At 43.8% G+C, this 21,709-nt stretch overlaps 1 protein-coding gene across 2 annotated transcripts in view; it reads left to right on the plus strand.

The window, feature by feature from the left end:
• LOC147009783 (ligand-gated cation channel ZACN-like) overlaps positions 1-20,753 on the plus strand; it is a 34,871-nt gene extending 14,118 nt beyond the window's left edge. For both annotated transcript variants that reach the window (XM_085860825.1, XM_085860823.1), the window contains exons 6-9: positions 3,198-3,328; positions 10,350-10,572; positions 17,940-18,071; positions 19,429-20,753. In XM_085860825.1, the coding sequence (XP_085716951.1) occupies positions 3,198-3,328; positions 10,350-10,572; positions 17,940-18,071; positions 19,429-19,685 (743 nt within the window). In that variant the 3' untranslated portion in view covers positions 19,686-20,753. The remainder of the gene's footprint in view (positions 1-3,197; positions 3,329-10,349; positions 10,573-17,939; positions 18,072-19,428) is intronic.
• The last annotated feature ends 956 nt before the right edge of the window (positions 20,754-21,709 follow it).

The following is a 21,709-nucleotide window of genomic DNA, read 5'->3' on the forward strand; positions in this document are numbered from 1 at the left end:
CAATCCCTTTGGCATGGTAACCATCAGAGCGACCAGACCAATAGTCGGTGTAACCACCCACGATGGTTTCATCGCAATCCGGTCTCCGAACCTCAGATGATAACAGAGACATGTGATCGTCCTCTCTTTGGGATAGGACATTCCAGGCACCCACTCAAAGGGACCACCTCAGGCTAACCCAAGGAGACCGCCGTCTGGTGGACGACACCTCAGCACCACCCCGACACACACCACCACAATCTGGCCCGGGAAGGTTACCCCGTGGTTTCCTTCCTGTCATCAAAGATTGGATGTCCCGAAGGCTTTACCCCAATCCCATCATCCGGTGAGCTGCCCTGCGAAGGGAAAGGAAAAGGAAGCTGCCCTGCGAAGGGCAGCTGCACAGGAGGTACCCCCATGAAGTGGGTTTTCAGATATTTTTATGCTTTTAGAATGTTTTGCGGAATGAAGGGTTTTACGGTGGCCGGAGTGCAAATCCTGCCACCAACCTCCTTATTGAAAGCAACCCAACTGCAGGAGGACGTCCACAGACACAGTTGGCCACTAGATATGGATGGCCGTTGGCTCACAAGGAGCTCCTCCGCCCTTTTACAGTTTTTATTTTTCATACTGCTGGGTGTCCATATCATACACCCTCCTCACCAAGAAACCTGGTGGGGGAGATGGTTTAGTTGCCAACAATCCGACCATGGAACAGGTTAGTACATGCTTACATGGTACCTGTAGCAAGTCACAGATCTCATCTGACCTAACCTGACACAAGTTCACGAGTTGTAGATATAATGCAATATTCTAACAAGAAAGAGCAATCAGAGATTGCATACCCTCTCCAGGACTTGTTTTGTGTGGTGTATTTTGTGTAGCAAATAATGGAAGGATGCGCCAAGTGAAAGGTCGTTGATTGCAAATGGAAGGTTGAAATGGTCGAGTTGTGAATGTGTAAACGTAAAAGGTTTGAAAAGTTGTTAAGGTCAAATGGTCTGAAAGTCTCAAGGTTGAAAGGTGGAAAGGTCAAAATGTCTGAAAATATCTACATGGGTCTAATTCGAAAGGCTTGAAATGGTCGAAAGTGTCTAAATGGTCTTGAAAGGTCAAAGGGGTCTCAAGGGTGTAATTTACGGTCTAAAGGTTTGGAATTGTATGAAGGAGTCTAAAGGATCCTAAAATGTATAAAAATGGTCTCAAGGACAAAGAGGTCTTCATGGTATTAAATGATCTGAAAGGTGTGAAGATCTAAAGGGTAGAAAGGAGTTGAAGTGTTTGGGGGTTATAAAGGGTCTTCGAGGTCTGAGGGTTCTAAAGGGTGTAACGGGGTCAAAGGGGTTTGAAACGGTCTTAGGGTTCTCGAAGGTATTAAAGCGTCTTTGGGATCTTAACAGTCTAAAGGATATTGGGGGTCTCGAGGATCTTAAGGGTCTGAGTGGTCAAAGGGTCTAAGGAGTCGAAGGGTATTAGGGGTCAAAGGGTCTCAGTGGTCTATATTGTCTTTAGTGGTCCCACGGGTCTTAAACGTTTTAGGGGTCTAAAGGGACTGAGGGGTCTTCAGGGTCTTCATGTTCTAAAGGGTCTTAAAGGGTGTTAGGGGGTCTTAAGGGTTCATAGGGGTCCAAAAGGTCTTTGGGGTCTAAAGGGTCTTAAAGGGTGTTAGGGGTCTTTAAGGCTATTAGGGGTCAAAAAGATCCTCAGGATCTAAAGGGTCTTAGGGGTCTAAATGGTGTTAGAGTTCAAAAGGGTGTTCGGGTTATGAAGGGTCTTAGAGTTATAAACGGTCTGAAGGACCTTCGGGGTCTCAAGGGGTCTTAGGGTTCTAAAGGCTCTCAAGAGTTTTCGGCCTCCTAAAGGGTCCTAACAGTTTTAGGAGTCTTAGGGTCTTCGGCTTTTCGTGGTCTTTAGAGTCTTAATGGTCTTTGGATTGTAAAGTGTCTCAAAGGTTTTAGGGATCTCAAGGGTCTAATGTAATTGATGCACATACTCACATTTTGTGTGGACAAACAGACAGAAAAACAGACATTTTGTGTGGACAAACAGAAAAACAGACAAGTAAACAGAACCAAATGCGATACCCTCTCCTCTGGCGAGGGTAACGAGGACGACACTCGGGAGAGCACATTCCTCCGCCAGGCTGAACAGTTTACGTTTTGTATCGCACTTTTTGTATCAGACCTATCAGTCTAGGTCAGATCTGGATCAGGACCTCAACCAAAGTCTCATCAGCTTATTATTTTCACCTACCCAACTCATCCAACCTAGTTTTGTCCGAATCCATCCACAGCTTTTTGAGATGCTACGGATCGTTTTTGGTCTCATCTCTCGATGGTGAAGAATCATTTAGAATTTTTTTTTAATTCTCGGATCTGGATCCGGATCTTCACCAAAATCTAATCAGTTCGTCCTTGTCACACACCCAACCTGCCCACCAAGTTTCCCCTGAATCCGTCCACAACTTCTTGAGATATCCCGCACACAGACAGACAGAGAGGCAAACAAACAGACAGTCAAACAGAAAGGGGTGAAAACACAACCTGCTAAACCTTCGGTTGCGGAGGTAAATATCGTGCTATGTATCGTTTTTGGCCCTATCTCTCAATGCTGAAAAAAAAAATCTCTTAAAAAAAATTATTGTATCCGGATCCAGATCTTTAACACAACTTTTTGAGATATCCTGCTCACAAACAAACAAACAAGCAGTCATAGACTGGTACTTACGAAATCGTCAACTTGACCTCTGACCTTGTCTAATAAAAGCTGTCTCTCGAGAAGGTAGCGACTCAAACCAGAAGTTTCTACGATGATTCTGTACCAAACCATGAAAAATCGAATGTTTTGGATGTTTGACCTCACTGTGACCTTGACCTTTGACCGATTTTGACCAAAATCTAATCAGCGCTAGCCACCACGCTCCTGAATCACGTGGTGTAATTTGACATTGGTAGATTCTTCCGTTCTCGAGTTATCGTGCCTACAAACAAACAAACACACAAACAGAGTCCGGAAGTGATCAATATACTTATGAAATGTTTAGATTTCGCGAGTAACAAACAGACAGACAGGGGTGAAAATATAACCTCCACCTACCTTTGGTGGCAGAGGTACTGAACCAATCAATCAATTGCTGTACGTATGGTTTTCTTGTATTTCTGATGATGTAAGAGTTCGTGGTATCTTGGTATAAAGTAAAAATAATTTTTGTTTTGCAGTGAAAGTCATGAGGTTTAAAACCAAGGAATTCAAACAAACCATTTCAAAAAGTCAATCTGATGAGTTGATTGTGAAATATATGACATGTAAAGAAGAAACAAGATTTGCGTTTGCAGCATTCTCATGCACCGTAAGTAAACCCTCCAGATGTGCTTCAGACGTAAGTGAAATGATGCAAATTGTGAAAATTGCTTTCGAGGACTTTTCACTACTGCTATGCACACACTGCATGTTAAAAGGTCCTAAAGAAACACATTTTCGTGTGAGCTGTTTAGCCTGGGTTCGAGTCCTGACCCGAGTACAAACTGTGAGATTTGTTGCTTCACAGGGAGGTCTTTGTAGCAATGATTCCACCATCCCTCGGAACGTCGTTACCATGGGTGTATTGTCTGCTGGTAGTCGCTGCTGGACGTTTAAGATCAAGTGGTCTGTTTGGCGAAGAGTGGGTGAGCTATCGCTGGCACCCTGAACAAATTACAAATTGCTCCTCCAATCAGCTCGAGTTGAACATCAGGCCTCATCAACCCATTTGTGAAAGACTTGAGCCACAAACGTTCCCTGGCAAAGCTAAAAACGTTCGCTTTACGCATGGAATAGAAAAAGAAAGCAAATTGGCCTTTTTGTTTGGATGTGGAAGTATACCGGGAGCCAAAAGACTACCTTAAGATGTCTGTCTACAGGAAACCGACCCACACTCACAGGTTTCTGGATTTTAACTCCAGCAACCCAATCACCCACACACGCAGACCCTTGGCAGCTCGGGCATGGACTGCCATCTTCCAAGACTGATGCAATTTTTAAAAAAAAAAATTCGATTAGTTAGAGGAGTGCTGCTCAATAATGTGTGTAGCAAAGGGACACTACCCATGCTGAAAGAACCAAAACGGGCAGAACAGAAGGAGCCAGACACATTTGGGCACTGTGTTCTCCCGCACTAGCTGGGCCTTTCCGAAAAGATTGGTAAGGTAGTACACGGTATGCAGAGATTGGTGCGGCATGCAAGCTCCTATGCGCCATCTGTAATGTCATTTCAAAACTAAAGGACACAACATCAACAGCTCGTGACAAATCGGGAGTAGTTCACATTCATCATGCAGAGAGTGCGACCAATTCTACAGGGCGTATGATGAGTCAATACCCAATTTTTAGTTGTTGCAGCAGCTTTATTTATGAACAGATTTTTTCATGAAACAAAATGTACGGTGCCTTCAGAAAGTATTCACACCCCTTGACTTTGTCACATTTTGTCGTGTTGTGTTTCAGCCTGAATTTAAAATGGATTTAATTTTAAAAAAAATTGTCACCGATCTACGTGAAATAAATACCCCCATAATGACAAAGTGAAAACATGTTTTTAGAAATTTTTACAAATTTATTGATAATTAAAGACAGAAATATCTAACTTATATAACTGTGGCGATGAGCTCCGGTGAGCCCTCGGCCTTTTTTAACATCCCTATGCGTTGATTGGCTCTCCAGAAAGATGCAACTGATTGGCTACCAGAGTTCACGTGTTTGAAGAATTAATTAATTACTGAAAAAAAAAACTTTGTGAGTCACGACACAGGTATTGAACCCACTGAGTCAATACTTTGTTGAAGAGCCTTTGGCAGCGATTACAGCTTCAAGTGTTCTTGGGTATGTCTGTATCAGCTTTGCACATGTTGATTTGGGGATTTTCTCCCATTCTTCATTGCCAATTTGATCAAGCTCTGTCAAGTTGGATGGGGAGCGTCGGGGAACAGCAATCTTCAGGGCTTTCCAGATTCTCAATGGGATTCAAGTGTGAGCTTTGGACGGGCCACTCGAGGACTTTCACGTTCTTGTTCTGAAGCCATTCTAGTGTTGCTTTAGCTGTATGCTTGGGGTCATTATCCTGTTGGAATGTAAATCTTCACCACAGTCTAAGGTCTTTTGCACTCTGAAGCAGGTTCTCCTCAAGGATTTGCTTGTATTTGGCTCCATTCGTTGTTCTCTCTTTCTGAAGAAGTCTCGCAGTCCCTGCCGCTGAAAAGCATCGCCATAGCATGATGCTGCCACCGCCATGCTTCACGGGAGGGATGTTGGTTAATAGGTGAAGAGCTGTGCTCGGTTTCCGCCAGACATAGCACTTTGCATTCAGGCCAAAGAGTTCAATTTTCGTTTCATCAGACCACAGAAAATTTTGCCTCATGCTCTCAGTCTGTCTCGTGCCTTCTTGTAAACTCCAGGCATGCTGTCATGTGCCTTTTTCTCAGGAGTGGCCTCCGTCTGGCCACTCTCCCATAAAGCCTACATTTGTGAAGTGCTGCAGAGATTGTCGTCCTTCTGGCAGGTTCTCCCATCTCAGCCAAGGAACTCGGTAGTTATGTCAGAGTGGTCATTGGGTTCTTGTTCACCTCCCTGACCAAGGTCCTTCTTGCCCGGTTGCTCAGTTTGGTCGGACGGCCAGCTCTATGAAGAGTCTGGGTAGTTCCATATTCTTTCCATTTCCTCATGATGGAGCTCACCATGCTCTTGAGAACTTTCAACACTCCATAAATTGTTTTGTACCCTTCCCCAGATCTATGCCTCTTCACAATTCTATCTCAGAGTTCTATGGAAAGTTCCTTGGACCTCATGGTCGAGTTTCTGCCCTGACGTGCACTGTCAACTGTGGGACCTCATATAGAAAGGTTTGTTTGTTTCTAAATCATGTCCAATCAATTGAATTGGCCACATGTGGACTCCAATCAAGTTGTGGAGACATCTCAAGGATGTCTAAAGGAAATTGGATTCACCTGAGATCAATTTGGAGTGTCATAGCAAAAGGGTTGAGTACTTATTGACTCAAGACATTTCAGCTGTTCATTTTAATAAGATTTGTAAAAATTTCTGAAAACAAAATTCCACTTTGACATGATGGGGTATTATGTTTCAATCAGTGACAAAAAAATCTCAATTCAATGCATTTTAAAATCAGGTGAGAACACAACAAAATGTGAAAAGTCAAGGGGTGTGAATACCTTCTGAAGGCACTGTGAAGGATAGTGTCCAATAGCATGAACCCATAGCAGGATAGGGTGTCCATAGCATCGAAAACCTTGATAAACTGGAGGAGAGAATAACCAACGTTCTTACCAACATTCCTAAAAATATGTTGCAATCAGCAGCAGCGAATGTGCCAGTCCAAATAAGGAGGGGAATTTTTGTTATTTCTCTTGGGACCGTCCATTTGACAGATGGAAGGGTGCTTCCTCTCACTGTCTCAGCCTTTCTCTGGGTTGTGTCCGGGGAATTTTTGGATGTTTGAGGGGTTCGCTTGGCGGCAGGGCCAGTTGACCCGTCGGCCAATCGGTTGGCAGTTGTCTCAGGTCTTGGACTACCTGAGCCCCGGGGGGGGGGGGGTGCTGCAGGAGGTGAATATCCTCCAAGGACACCCTCTCACAGAAAGTACCGCGAGAAATGTAATGTTTGGGAGAATGTTTCAGTCCCTGTCTCAACAATGACCAGAAGGACGTCATGTGGCAGGCTGTCCACGAGTGTCTTCTGGTCTGGGTGTTTCAGTTCCCGAAGAACATGAACGTGTCTGTCCAGTGTCCCGACCCCAATGCACAAGGGACAAAACTGTTAGGAATGTCCTGTGGGACTGCCCTATCACCAAGGGGGTCTGGTCGTTCAGGGCTAGCCTCCTTGAAAGCTATGCGCCCTGGCTGGTGATGAACAGACAGGACATCTTTGTGTTCATTGGGCTCTGTCCACATCCAGTGCCTTGCTGCAAATGGAAGCAGGCCTGTAGGATAGTAAAAAACCATCAAGACTGTTCCATGGTGAGCAGGAGCCAGAGAATACTGTTCTGGGGAATGGACGACCCTGAGCCGATATGGGGTATGGCCCTGTCCTGCCTCCAGAGGTACAGGCTTGGCGACAGCCTGCGATCGACAGGGCAGAGTGCTGGCCATAACGATGGGTCATGTGTATCATATAGCCTTCCCCAGAGCGGTGAAATCTGCCAGGCTTTCCCATGGTGAAGAGGGGCAGGGGGTCCTGCTGTGGGGAGTCCCTTGCTAAGGTGCGGGCAGCCGTCACGTGCATCTGCAGTCCCCGACCGAGTTTGTCACCAGGTTTGGAAAGGTTCAGGGGTGTTCTGGCAGGCAGCCTTGTGGGCTCAGTTTGGCCGTGATCCTCATTGGTGGGGAGATAGGGTCTTCCTTCTCCCCTCCCTTTGTTCAGTTAGAGTTCGGTGTCCTTTGTCTTGGGGTGGGGGAAAGGTTTTGGGTTATTATTTTTTTAATGGGTTTCTTGTCTTTGACCTGATTTGTGTTTGATTATTTGATTCTTATTATTTATTTATTCATAAGCAGCCGATGGCTGCTTGGCTACATCACTTCCTGGGGAAGTGGCTGTGCCGCTGATGCAATGCCCTTGTTGCCAGTATGCTGGTACTCATTTTGCCAACCTCAAAAGGAGGACAGGCTGAGTCAACTCTACTTGGTGTTCATTCAATGGAAAAAACAAAAGCTTTAACTCAAGACCCAAGGATCTTAAACCAAGCACCTTGACCATTAAGCCAACACCAGGCCTATTCTTGTTATCGACAAAGTTTGATTATTGTTTTGATTACTTGTCCTGATTTCCTTTTTTCTGATTTATTGTCTTATGGTTTCTTGTCTTTTGATTAGTTGTTTCTGGTTTTGTTAATTTTTGTTTGCAATGTTTTTTTTTTTTTTACCTTTTTTGTAATAAAAATGTCACCGCAGTTAGGGTCACATTCCTCAAGGGAAGACCATGTTATAATCTCTTTTTAAATGGTATGTGCTGTTTGAAAGTGCTGAATGGTGTTGCTATCTTGCTTCAACGTGCTGTTTAACATACCCTATTTCATTCAATCCTGTACTAATGCTGGTAGATAGGACCATCCACCCACCCCCTGCCTCCCCCAAATGTCCCTACAAAATGCAAATTGATCTCCCCTCCCCACTTCCTTTCAAGTCCAACTCCCAATGCAAGTCGAGAACCCGCCCCCCGCCCCCCACTCCCCCCTCCCCCCTCCCCAAGTCCCCTACCAAACGCAAGTCAAGAACATCCCCTTCTCCTCCCCACCCCCCCTCCCCAAACCTCCTCGCTTCCCACAACCTCCTCACACTCCCTACCTCCTCTCTATCCCTCCTCACTCTACCCTCCCCTCCTTGCACTCCCTCCTCCTCCTCTCTCCCCCCCGCCCTTTCTCTCTTCCCCCTCTCTTAATATTCCCATTACCATAGAGATGGGTTGTATATGCTAGTCTAATATATAAAGCCCTTTATAACCACTGAATGACTCACTGACTCACTGATTAGATATAAATGTTCAGTACCTTCGAGGTGGGAGAGAAACTTTGAAACTTTGCACAATGATGCAACTCAAAACCAATATCCCGGTGGAAATCACAAAACAGTCGGAAAAATTATATAAACATAAATATCGGCGAATAAAAGTCAGCCAGTGCAGACTCTGTCTGCTCACTGCCGGTGACGTCACCCTAGACAATGGAGCTTACACTGGAACTGGTTGCGAGACAACAGCAACAAGCACCTCTTCCACATCTTATTTTATAACTTCTGACGTATTTACATTAAAAACTGAGACGGCACTCGGTGGAGGGAGTACCGCCACCAGACTGAACAGTTAACGTTTTGTATCTCACCGATAGGCCGGATCTGCTTCCAAACACGAACCAAAATCGAATCACTTGTTCTCGTCACCTAACCAACTCATCGACCTAGTTTTGTCATAACTCATCCAAAACTTTTTGAAATATCATGCTATACGTAATTTTTGGCCCAATCTCTCCAAAGGTGAAAAAGCACTTTAAAATAAAATTTATAAAACCTGTCGTATCCAGATCTTCACCAAAATCAAATCGATTCGTTCTTATCACACGCCCAACCTGTCCACCAAGTTTCGTCTGAATCTGTCCCCAACTTTTTGAGGCATCATGATATATTTCAGTGAAGCCCTGTCTCTCAATAGTGAAGAATCACTTAAAAAATTATCGGATCCAGATCCGGATTCAGACCTTCACCAAATTCGAATCGATTCGTCGTGGTCACACATCCAACATGTCCACCAAGTTTCATCCGAATCTGTCCCCAACGTTTTGAGATATCGTGTTGTACATCAGTTTAGACCTATCTCTCAATGGTGAAGAATCACTTTTTTTTATTTCATATCCAGATCCGGATCTGGATCTTCACCAAAATCTCATCAGTTCGTCCTTGTCACACACCTAACCTGTCCACAAAATTTCATCCGAATCCGTCCACAACTTTTTTTAGATATCCTGTACATAGACAAACAAATGAAATCGCTCGTTGAGCAAGGAATTTCCGGAATAACTTTGTCGTATCTCCATGATCTCTGAAAAAACAAAAACCTGGAAATCAATTTGGTTCTTATAAGTCGATAGTGCTACTGTTTAATGAGTTATCGCACTTAGTTTGGTCATGATCATAACTTGGAAGTCAATCGGACTTGAAATGGTGTTTTTATCGCAATTTGTAAGTTTTGACCCGATCCCCCTGACATTCGACCCCCGACCGCTAAGAAGGGTGTTGGTGTGACACCCCCAATGAGACATATGGTTGGATGCAGGATTGGAAGATGCACAATTAGGATTTGGTTGGGAGTCGATACGACCATTTTAGCGGACGTTATTGCGAAAATAAGAATTTCGGTTTTTCGGTGACCTTGACATTGACCTTTGACCTAGATCCACCAAAAACGACAAGTGTCTAAATTGGACCATGGCCGACGTCTGTACCCAGTTTGGTCATGATCACTGAAACGGTGTGGCTGCTACAGGGTAAACAAACACACAAACAAACAGACAGACAGACAAACAGACAGAAAGGGGCGAAAACATAACCTCCTTCCACCTTCGATGGCGGATGTAATTGTATTACATTTTAGGTCACATGACTTGCCATTTTTTTTTGGTCATTGTTTGATTAAGTGAATTATGGATGTACAACATTTTTAGTTTGACTTTTGCCTTGAATATCATCATAACCTTATGCTCTTGAATGTAAATGTGTCGATGCACCAGAGTAGTCACTTGCAATGTGCAAGCATGCCCCCACTGGTACATATAATATCATATACAATGTTTATATGGCCTGTGATAATATTATTTATTCATTACTGTCTTTCAGGTGACTTTTTTTCAGAGCTATATTATCACTGTCATGTCATTTTTGATTCCTTTTTACTTGATCATGATATTGGACATAGCCACTTGCTTTCTGCCACTATGGGGTGACATAGTGGTCGACAGATTGTCAGCAAAACTTACATTGTTGCTCACATTTTCCTTCTGCCTGTACACTTTGGGTGAAGTCATCCCTGGCAACATGAGTGGCTGTGTTCCCCTTATTGGTAAGTCAGGGTTACGGCCCTTGCATGGTGAATACATTTCATAACTCAAAATTTGGCAGTTGATTGTAAAATGGTTTTATTTGTACTAACCCACGATTAATATGAAACAGGGAGATGTTTTGTCTTCCTTTCGGTGTTACCGTCACCGTATTCAACTCTGATCAAGACCGGTTTTTCAGCTGAAAAATGGTCTCTAGGTTATGTTCGCTAAACCTTGTTGCCAGCATCTAAAATTTGAGGTTGCCAGCATCGAATACTATGCTGCACACATGCCTGTAATTTTTTTTACAATCTTGTCTACCCTGCATATCTTTGCTTCTCATGCGCGTCAGCTTCTTGCCCGTCTTTCGGGATCGAACCGCCGACCTCCCATGCGGACGCTATAACCATTATGCCACCTTGTATGGTTGAATCCCCCTGTTGCTAGCTCTTCCATAGATCTTGATACCTGTTCACAACAAGTATATAACTAGAACGAGCAATCAAATATTGCATACCTTCGCCTGGACTTGTTTAGTGTGATATTATTGTATGTATTTTATTCTAATTGTACTCGCATTCAAATTGTACCGTACACAATGTATAGACAAACTCACATTGTAATTGTGCTGTCCAGACGCACGACGGAAGGAAATAGACACCATGATTTTTAAAGAATTTATCTATTTAACATTTAAAGTACATTTGATCCATTTTAATACGTACACTAGTATTTGGCAGACTTGCCATTTGCAGATTTCAACGCTTTCGCTCTTTCAGGCAGAGAACTAACGAGTTCTGAAATTTTCTCCTTGTGGGATTTCTGTCCAGGCTTCACGCAAAAGGTTTAACAATTCTGCCCGTGATGTTGGTTTCCTGGAATTTTTCCACAAAGTTTGATCCATTATGGCCTAGAGGTGTTCAATGGGATTCATCTCAGGAGACCGATTTGGCCACGGAAGTCGCTTGATCCCATTTCTGTCCTGCCATTCTTTGGTCGTTTTTGCAGTGTGCCATGGAGCTCCATCTTCCATGAACAGAGTGTTGTTTTTAACCATCTGACCAGTGGAGAAGACGGGGAGAAGTCCATCCTCAAGGATAGAAATGTAGATCGTAGGGTTGATGTTGCCAACACACTCCACAAGCTCTGACCGACTAGTGCTCCAGATTGCTCCCCACATCATCACTGAAAAACCACCGTGTTTGACATTTGGCTGCAATCGGTTCAAAGAGAACTCTTGACTGGGAAGTCTCCAGACTCATACGTGTCCACTGTCAGAAAATTGAGCAAATTGGGACTCATCTGAAAAAAATGACAGTTTGCCAACACTCCAGGGCTCTGTTGGCCATCTCGTCAGCCCACTTCATTGTCCTTTGAATGTTAGCTGGTCAAAGAAGAGGTTTTCTCTGAGCTGCTCTCCCATTGTAGCCCAGTTGATGAAGGTACCGCACGGCAGTTCTTGAGCTAACTTGGACCTCCTCTGCAACATCTGCTGCCTTGCAACGGGGAGTTTCCTCAATGGACCGCTTGACAGCTCGAAGACACCTTTCTGAGGGCCCAGATCGACCAGAACAGGAAGCTGTGGATTCCTTTCCTTCGCTGGTGAATTGCACAATCACTCGATTGACAGTACAAAGCGCAATGCCAAGGTTCTGAGCCATCTGATGCTGGCTGACTCCACCTTCCGATTGGCCAACAATTCGTCCTCTTTGAAAATAGGAAAGTCTGTGTGCTCCCTGGATTTGAGGCATCGTTAATTGTCGTACAAGACCCAAAAACTCATTTCTGCAAATAAATGGTTGAATATTAGTACAAATCGCTGAGTAAAACTTGCTTTACACAGAAGAAATGAATAAATTCAATGTGTCTATTTACTTCTGTCATGTCTCTGTACATACTTTATAGTTGTACTCACATACTATTTGCGCTGTACAGACTTCATAGACGAACTCACATTGTAATTGTACATCCTGTGAACTCCGAGATTGACAAATTCGACATTCGCGGACCCAGGTTATTCGCGGGTGTTTCATTTTTTATATATATATATATATTTTACACTTCAGGACTGGTCTCCTCTATTCACCGCCACTGATATTTACTCAGCCTGGGAATTCTTCCACAGAAACCTGCTCTCTCTTATGCACAGATTCATCCCATCTCATCTTCAATTATCTTACCCATTCTCCTGCTCTTAGTACTCTGAATCCTGTGGTGAAGCTGTTGCTTTAAAACAACTTGCATTCTTCTCCTGGAAGGCAAATCTGACCGAATGCAACCTCAGATAATTTCACAAAGCCCACAACAAGTGTGTGTCCACTCTCAGGAGAGTCAGAAAACAACATCTGTCCAATCTCAAGAATGGGCTTTCAAACTTGTCTCCCTCCTCTAAAATGTGGTGGCACCTTGTCAAGTCTGTCTGTAGTGTATGCTCCCCTTCCATCCCTTCCCTCACTTCAAATGTCATCGCAGCCGACTTCGCTCGTGAGAAGGTCAAATGCCTCAATTTTGTTGTTTGCCTTTAAATCTTGTGTCTCATCCCCTCCATATGCCTGGTGTTGGCTTAATGGTTAGGGTGGTGGGCTTGGGATCCTGGGATCCTGAGTTCAAATCCCACTCCGCTGTTGAATTAATACCAGGTGGGGTTGACTCTGCCTGTCATCCTTCTGAAGTCGGCAAAATGAGTGCCAGCATGCTGGAAGCCTGTGTCAGAGGGGCGACCTGTCCAGGATTGTGTCCAATAGCCAAGGAGACTGCTGGTGGTGGTTGTATGGCAGCTTAGCTGCCGGGGTCGCTGTCATTTCTTAAAGCGTGACTGTGTCACTGATGCAGTGCCCCTCTACCAGTACACACACTGGAACTGGTACTAATTTCGCCGACCTCGGAAGGATGACAGGCTGTCAACCCCACCCGGTGTTAATTCAGTGGCTAACAGAGCTCGAACTCAGGACCCTAGGATCCCAAGCTGCCACCCTAACCACTGAGCCAACACCAGGCTCGAGGAGACTGCTTAGGCAGCACCAACGCTCTGCACAGACTATGGTCCCAATGGATGGATGGATGGATCCCCTCCATATCTGTACCCATCCTTCCCAATGGTACCCAACTGCTCCTGGATCCTGTATCCTTTGCACTTGAAAAGGTGGCAAAGTTTCTGGCAACCCTCAACTCTGATTTTGCAACTGGACTGGATGGCATCAGCTCATGGATCCTAAAAACCTCTGCTACTCTTGCATTTCCTCTCTGCCCTTTTCACCCTGTCATTTACCATAGGTTATCTTCCATCTGCTTGGAAATGAGCCAACATCACAGCATTACAAAAAATGGTGTAAAAATGGATCCCCTCAACTATAGATCAATTACCTGACTTCCAATCATCAGCAAGGTCACATAATCCATCATCACAGTTGGCATAAAATCATTCCTTTTCTCCAACAGCCTCAACTCAGATCACCAATTTGGATTCAGACCTGGTCACTCTACCTTGCCCTGGACATGCTGCTGCTACTCTCCCAACAATGATGGAGGCCCTCAATATCAGACATGGGAACAGGGCCACCTTTCTGGACATATCTCGAGCTTATCATCGTCTGACATCCTGCCTTGCTCTCCAAACTGTCTGCCTATGGAATCGAAGGCCAATTCCACTCTTGGATTACTGACTTCCTCCACCTCATAGACAATGTGTGGCTCTCAATGGAACCCTTTCATCTCCTCTCCCCATCAAGACTGGAGTACCCCAGGGCAGTGTTCTTGGCCCCATCTTATTAGTAATATTCATCAATGATCACTCTGAATCTCTGCAAAGTCCTTTTTATCTCTTTGCTGATGACTCCACTCTCTGCCGTGACATACGTATCTCATCCTTCTGACAGACAGGCAGCAGCCTCTTTCTTACCTCTTCTCAAACCTCAGACCAAAATCACAAACTGGTCAAACACTTTCAATGTTTCAATGTTCAATGAATATGTCTTTCAATTCTAAGAAATCTCTCTTCCTCTCTTCCTCTCTCTCTCTCTCTCTGAAAGGACCATACCACAAATCCAAGCATCTACTTTCTGAACATCCCTCTCAAAGAGGTTCAGTCACTAAAACTCTTGGGTCACACTCAAATCCTTGATCTCTCTTGGACAAACCACATTTAAAAATTGGCCTCCAAAGCCAGATACCGACTGGGCATCCTCCATGTGGTGCCACTTGAAGTGAGGGAAGGTGAGCATACACCAGAGATGGACTTGACAAGGCACTACCAGATTTTAGAGGAGGGAGACAAGTTTGAAAACTCATTCTTGAGGATGGACAGATGTTATTTTCTGGCTCTCCAGAGAGTGGACACACACTTGTTGTGGGCTTTGTGGAATGATCTGAGATTGCATTTGGTCGGATTTTCCTTCCAGGAGGAAAATGCAAGTTGTGCTAAAGCAACTCATTCACCACAGGATTCAGTGTACCAAGAGCAGGAGAATGGGTAAGATAATTGAAGATGAGATGGGATGAATCTGTGCATAAGAGAGCAGGTTTCTGTGGAAGAATTCCCAGGCTGAATTAATATCAGCGGCGGTGCAGAAAGGAGACCAGTCCTTAAGTGTTTGTTAAAAAATAAAAATAATAAACATATTCCCCTTTTCCCCATTGAAACAATGCCCTAATATTTGTGGATTCGACATTCATGGCATTTTCCAGGAACGCATCTCCCACAAATGTCGGGTCTTGCAGTACTTTATAGACGTACCCACATTATAGTTGCACATACTTTGTAGATGAAGTCACATTCTAATTGTACATACTTTATGGATGCAATATCTCACATCATATTATAAACACATCATTGCCAAAGATCTCAAGTATTATTTTATTCTTTCACTACACTCACAAAGATCTTTTTGAAAAGTGAGAGAGAAAAAAGGACGTTTGATCGATCAGGATCGGGAGTCACCCACAAGTCCTTAAACAGCCGCATGCAGCGGAGCTGCAGGATGCCGACTCCAGCTCTCGGCCATCCTGTCAGCCAAACGTCATTGTGCAACCTCGAAATTGTTACAGTTCTGCAAACTGGTACTCCCCAATAATGGCAACCAACATGTAGCAGTTCCTGAGATAGTTATTTTGTTACTAGTTCTTCCAGACAGGGTCCTTCCATTGTGTCTAATAGGCTATGAAGGAACATGCGTCGTGTGGAATTAGTTAAGTTTTTCCTCACTTTTCTATTCTTTAATTCAACACCACATTCAAACCACATGCCACCGAGCATCTGCCACCAAAACCCCACTAAAATCGCGTGCCAGAACTCAACCACCATATACCACTTTCAACCATACCGCCATCATCATTCAACCATGCATTCAACATCACTTTCTATCATGCCACCTCCACAAGACTACAATTACCTCTACAACACAAAACCAACAACCATCACCTCGCTTTGCTTGCACACCATCTACTTCAGCCTCAACCATCACGGGCCGTTCCAAAAACCGCTCCAACCACTCGCCTTTGATCGATGACAGCAACCTGCCCGAGGTGCCGCTTGGCCCCCGTTCGGAGCGCCACAACCAACTAAGCTCGCTGCCGTCTAGCGCAGGTTTGTGCTGGTATTTCTGTGGTTCATCCCTGTCGGCGGAAACCATCGTACTGCCAGGGAGCCATCCACAACCCTCCAGGACGCTTGTGCTACCAGTGGGGAGCGATGCATGCTGCCCCCATGTTCGGTTTGAGAGATCGGCCCCATAACTCACCTCGAAGACTAATGGAGCCATTCCGATGGCTTCACGGAGCTGGTGATGTCAGGACGCAGGTGAAGTCTGAGCCAATGAACACGGCATGCTGGGAACACGAGGGGCAGACATTGGTTGCCCCGTGGCAGAGTTACGCTTGCCGGTGGCGCTGGGCTCCGCCTCGCTCGCAACATAAAAATAGCATTCCAGGAGGTTTCAGAGAGTTCTTTAAGATATTTCAGAGATGGTTCTTTCAGAGGTTCTCAGCCTGCACTGGGTGAGCGCAGAGGTTGCCAATGCCTCAAACTTTCTCTTATCTTCACTCTAAATCTACCCTTCCGCAGAGTGATTCTGATGGCACCTGTTTTGTTCGCATAGTTAAGATTGTTTGTAAGTCTTCTTTTGCTTACTGTATTTTTTGCCACACCTCACCCATCTTGCATGTCCCTGCTGTGTGAATGCATGTAAATAAACCCCTGTTTTAAATGTTACCACATGCTTTTCCTCATGCTTTATAAATAAACTCTATGTTAATTGAAATTAAATCTGTTCATCAGATCTTTTCCTTCATTGGTCCAGCGTAGTCTGCACTTAGTGTTAGCCTGGGACATTCTACCCCACAAATTGACTCACGTGAATAGCCGGTGCTGCACCTATCTGTTCCGCTCGGCAGAAGATCACCAGGTGTGGCGCTGAGGGCGTGGCCTCTAGTTAGGTTGTCGTACCAATCAAAAGGTATCGTGGAAACCTCGAAGCACAACCCTGCTCGGCCGGTAATTTAAGATATTTCAAAAAAAAGGTTCAAGATTTTACGTTTCATATTACACAGATCTATTCCTCATACTACCCAAAAGGCAGGAGAGCTGGAGTATCAGCTCCATGTTAGTTCGTATAACTTTCCATACTCCACACATCCATTCTACGTTGATTACATACACATCTACTATCCTGCTGTCCCTTAAAAGTGATAAACTATTGATTTAATAAAGTCTTTCGGACGCATTCATGATTTGACAGTAATACCGAGTAAGGATGACTGTAAAATAAACATCTATTCACATCGAATTCCATATGTACACATAGAACACTGGGTATCCTCCCCCACATCCCAATTTTTTTACACAAGTCTTCGACAAAAATGACCCAAGTTATGTCACGGTGGGTCAACATTAAATTTTGAACTGTTGTGCTCTATTACAAACATATTATTAGAAACTGTACATGAGAAACATTGGTGAACAACTCCAGAATTGTAATGATATGGCTCCCCCTGATGTTATAACGGAAACCCACAAGTTTGTTCCGATATATGCACATTTCTGATGCATTCTACACGAACTTAAGATTAGTTTGACGCTCACTCATTGCCTGCTCATAGGGATCATGATGAAACCCACGACAAACTACCAATAGATGTTTTAATATGCTGCGACATATTACCATTCTCAGACGCGACGACCGAATGATTTTGACCGATGATGCAATTTTTACACTGACGGCTACACAGGACCCCAGACTTTGCAGGACAATACGTGATAGCTGATCTTTCTTTGAATCATGAATTTTTTCCTTTACAGTGAAATGCAAATAACATTGCACTGAGTTCAAGAGTTGGCAGCACAACTGAAATAATGTTTCTGCTTTTTATTTGTTTTGTTTTTGTTTTTTTTTAGTGCAAGTCTTTGTGGGCGCTTTGTTTTTCATCGCAATCGACGTTATGGAAACGATCTTCATCATTTATTGTTATTCCTGGAAGTCATACCCTTGGATGTCATCCTGTTTGTTGATTTGTCGAAAAACCTCAGGTAATGAGCACTCTCCATTTCTCCTTTTGAAACAGAGGAGGTCTGTCGAGGTAAAAATAGTAAGGTTGCACTAGCTTGGGACTCAACAATATCCAGATATTTGACATTAGTATAAGAAATGGACACTCAAACACGTTATGTCAAAAAAAAGGAAAGTTGCTAAACTCACCTCCTCTCCACTAAAATAATTTGACAAAGCGTGGACCTACTCCATCGCGCATTCTTTCCCATGGATGCCAATTGAGACTCGCATGAGGACTTCAAGTAACCTGTTCCTTTCCCTCCACCAATTCCAATGATAGAATAGGAGGTCCATGAGACACTGAAATCCTTGACTGGATGTGCAGAACTCTTCTTCTTGCACATGGCAGCTTGGCTGCTACGTAGCTATCATTTTGTTGGGGCGCAACTATGCTGCTGATGCTGTACTCCTTACACTGGTACTCATTTTGCCGATTTCAGAAGGATGATTGGCTGAGTCGACCCCACCTGGTGTTGATTCAGTGGTCAACGGGGCTCAAATTAAGGATCCTAAGATCCCAAGCAAGCCACCCTAACTACTAAACCAACACCAGGCTTCAATGCAGAACTTTCTATGATCTCTCTTGTCGAGATCGTAGAAGCAGCATGTCCAGGGTGGGGATGACCTGGGCAAAAACCAAACTGATGGTCAGAGAGTTAGTGAAGAGATGAGTGTTGAAGTCTGCTAAAATGATCAATTCCATTACCTTATCCTGGAGAGAAAAGTAAGCAGTCTGTAAATGAGGCGGTCAGTTTTGGCACCATTCATACGATTTGGGGGAAAAGTTGTTGCAGGCAGGTGGGCCTTCCAGAAAGACCTGGAAAATAGCCAAGAAGGAGTAGTGCGTATATAGAGCAGATGAACACGTCTTGAAGATGACAGTGCTGATGCCATCGGTTCCAGTAGTCGCAGCAAAGTCAAGGTTGGCTTGGAATGTCTTCCTCGAAAGACAGAGCAAAAGCACTCAGCCTTAGCAAGACGAAAGTGACGAAACAAGCAAATGGGATTTTCTGTATTGTGGGAGAAGGAATATGGTGGATGGAGCACTTCCGGTGGCTTCAGGACCGTCCGGCCAATTAACGTTAGGTACCCTATCCAGTTCGTATAGAGATCAGTGGTACTCACCCATGGAATGTTACAATTACGAGAGTCGGGCTTTCGAGAATAATTTAATAAACATACATGATTGTGATACGTACGGATGTTATAATAACCTGCCCCCCATATTTTGCATGTCGTATTTCGAGCACCCCATCACGTATAGAGCAAATTTTGATACAACACAGACGCAATAGTCTCAAAGGTGTTTTAAGTTTTCTTTCTTTTTCCTGCCAGGAAAGTCTGGGTCGAAATCTAACCTTGTGGAAGACAATGATAAAGGCGGATCGGCGAATGATGAGGTCATGGAAGCAAGAAGACTTAAGTCCTGCAAAGCCAGGGCTGAAACTGCAGATAAAATTTTCTTTTGGATTTATCTAATGTCATTGTTCGGATTTATTAATTACACAATGTATCTATGGTTTCAGGGTCATTGTCAAGACAATCCTTCTCAACATGTAATCTCACTCGAGTCCTATTCGCCAAAGTCGTGAATGTCTCACCCTCAACTTGATGAAAACATTTTCTCCAGCCTTTCTTGTCTTTTCTTAAACTCCAAAAATAATCTTTTTCTCATTGGAAATCTCATCTCTTCCCGTCGTGTGCATGCGTTTTCTGCAAGTCCGATCAGCGATGTGGCAATCCGGTTTTCCTTGATTTTTTGGGGAAGTTGGAGTTAATCAACAGTAACGTTTTGCTGCATCAAATTAATATGCATGTTCGTTTATGTCTTATAACCATAAATAATGCTCAAAACAATGTCATCCTTTCGTGACGTCACTTATTTCGTTTTTCGATTCATTTGAGGTGGTCTTTCTGTTGATTCCCAATCATGTGACTGAATCATGTGTGTGATGGCAGTTTGGAGAGTCTGTGAACCGTTTTCATCGACTCTTCATCAACGCCATTGCAATGTTTCACCGGCTTTTGGCCAATTGTCACCATAGCACATTTGAGGCCTACCTCAAGCATAAAGCAGCAGCTGCGTTTAGTTTTACAACTTGAGCATGAACCAGCTTGAGGAAACGCAGTGAGGAGGTTTCCACACTGAAGGTCACTCGGAATAAAGATTCCCTGCATGAAAGTGTTGGTGTGCTACCTGTGGTGTTTTTTCCAGCAAACCACCTGGGGGATGACACATTGTAAGTGAGTTAATTGCACCGAAAACCAGAATTTTATCAGGCAGGGTCTCAAGAACTCACTCCTCTCATTTAACCCTCGCCCTTTTCCATCTCTCCCTTTGCACATTGCCTCTAATCCTTTCTTCCTTCGATTGAACATTATTTTGACCTGGAGTGCCAACAATGGCCACTCTGCATTCCAAGACTGGTTTCCGTTTCAACATGTCATCACTCTCAGATTCATTCTGTTCTTTAAATCACTGTTTCTGTCGTACCTTCTGATTTCTATCCTGCCAAAATAACTAAAAAAACAGAATTTGATGTGAATGCATCAATGGATATGCCTCTGCCAAAGGTCACATGACTTTTGATCTTTGACCCCAAAATCCAATCAGTTCATCATTGCATCATCATACATACTTGCACCAAGTTTGATCAAAATCCCTTCCAGTAGTTCATGGTATCGCGATAACGAAAATCTGCTGTGCACGCACGGATGCACACAATGACGGACAACCCGAAAACATAATCCCATGACACCTTCGGCTGGAAGGCATAAAAAAAAAGCCTCTGAAAGAATTCAGAAATTAAAAATAAAAGAGAAGCTGTCTTGTCTTGTCCACAGCTCCCTCTGATGCTTGGAGGGACATGATGAAGTAAAGATGGAGAGTGAGAGAGAGGCACAGAGATAACGAACCACAAGTCACTCAACAACCAAAAACAATCACAAGTCATTCATTAAGTAATAATGACCACAAGTCACTCAAGAACAAGAAACGATTACAAGTCACTCAATGAGTAGTTATAACTACAAATTACTCAATAACCAGAAACAATCATAAGTCAATCATTAAGCTGTAATAACTACAAGTCAGTCACTCATTAAGCAGCAAATAACTAGAAATTACTCAAAAACCAGAAACCACAAGCAATCACAAATAATTATCAATGAACATCAAGACATTTATGTTTGACAACACGATTTTCAACACTGTTTTCCAAGCACTTGTAAATGGAAAATGAACGTGTTCACAACGCGCATCTTGGTTGGTTTGTGTGTGACGATGAATATTAAACTTACTCAAGGAAAATATTGCACTTTTAGTTCTGAAAGAAAAGTAATCTGCCAAATGTTTTCATCATCATCATCATCATCATCATCAATCGGATGTAGCACATGGCTGGGGGTTTGCATCATTGCTCGGAGCATAGCTGTGCCACAGTGCTCTCTGTGGCTGCTTGGAGTAAGAATTTGGAACTTGTTCAGGGGACCAGCGATAACTTGTCGATCATGAAGGACATTTACATCTCCTCATGCCAGCAGATGAGGCACCCACCTTACAGTCTTTGCTGATGGACAGCACTCACATTGATGCCTCGTCCTGCCTGCGAAACAC

The sequence above is a fragment of the Eptatretus burgeri genome, chromosome 17, assembly GCF_056783735.1.
Source record: "Eptatretus burgeri isolate ZD-2024b chromosome 17, Ebu_testis_v1, whole genome shotgun sequence".
Taxonomy (NCBI): Eukaryota; Metazoa; Chordata; class Myxini; order Myxiniformes; family Myxinidae; genus Eptatretus; species Eptatretus burgeri.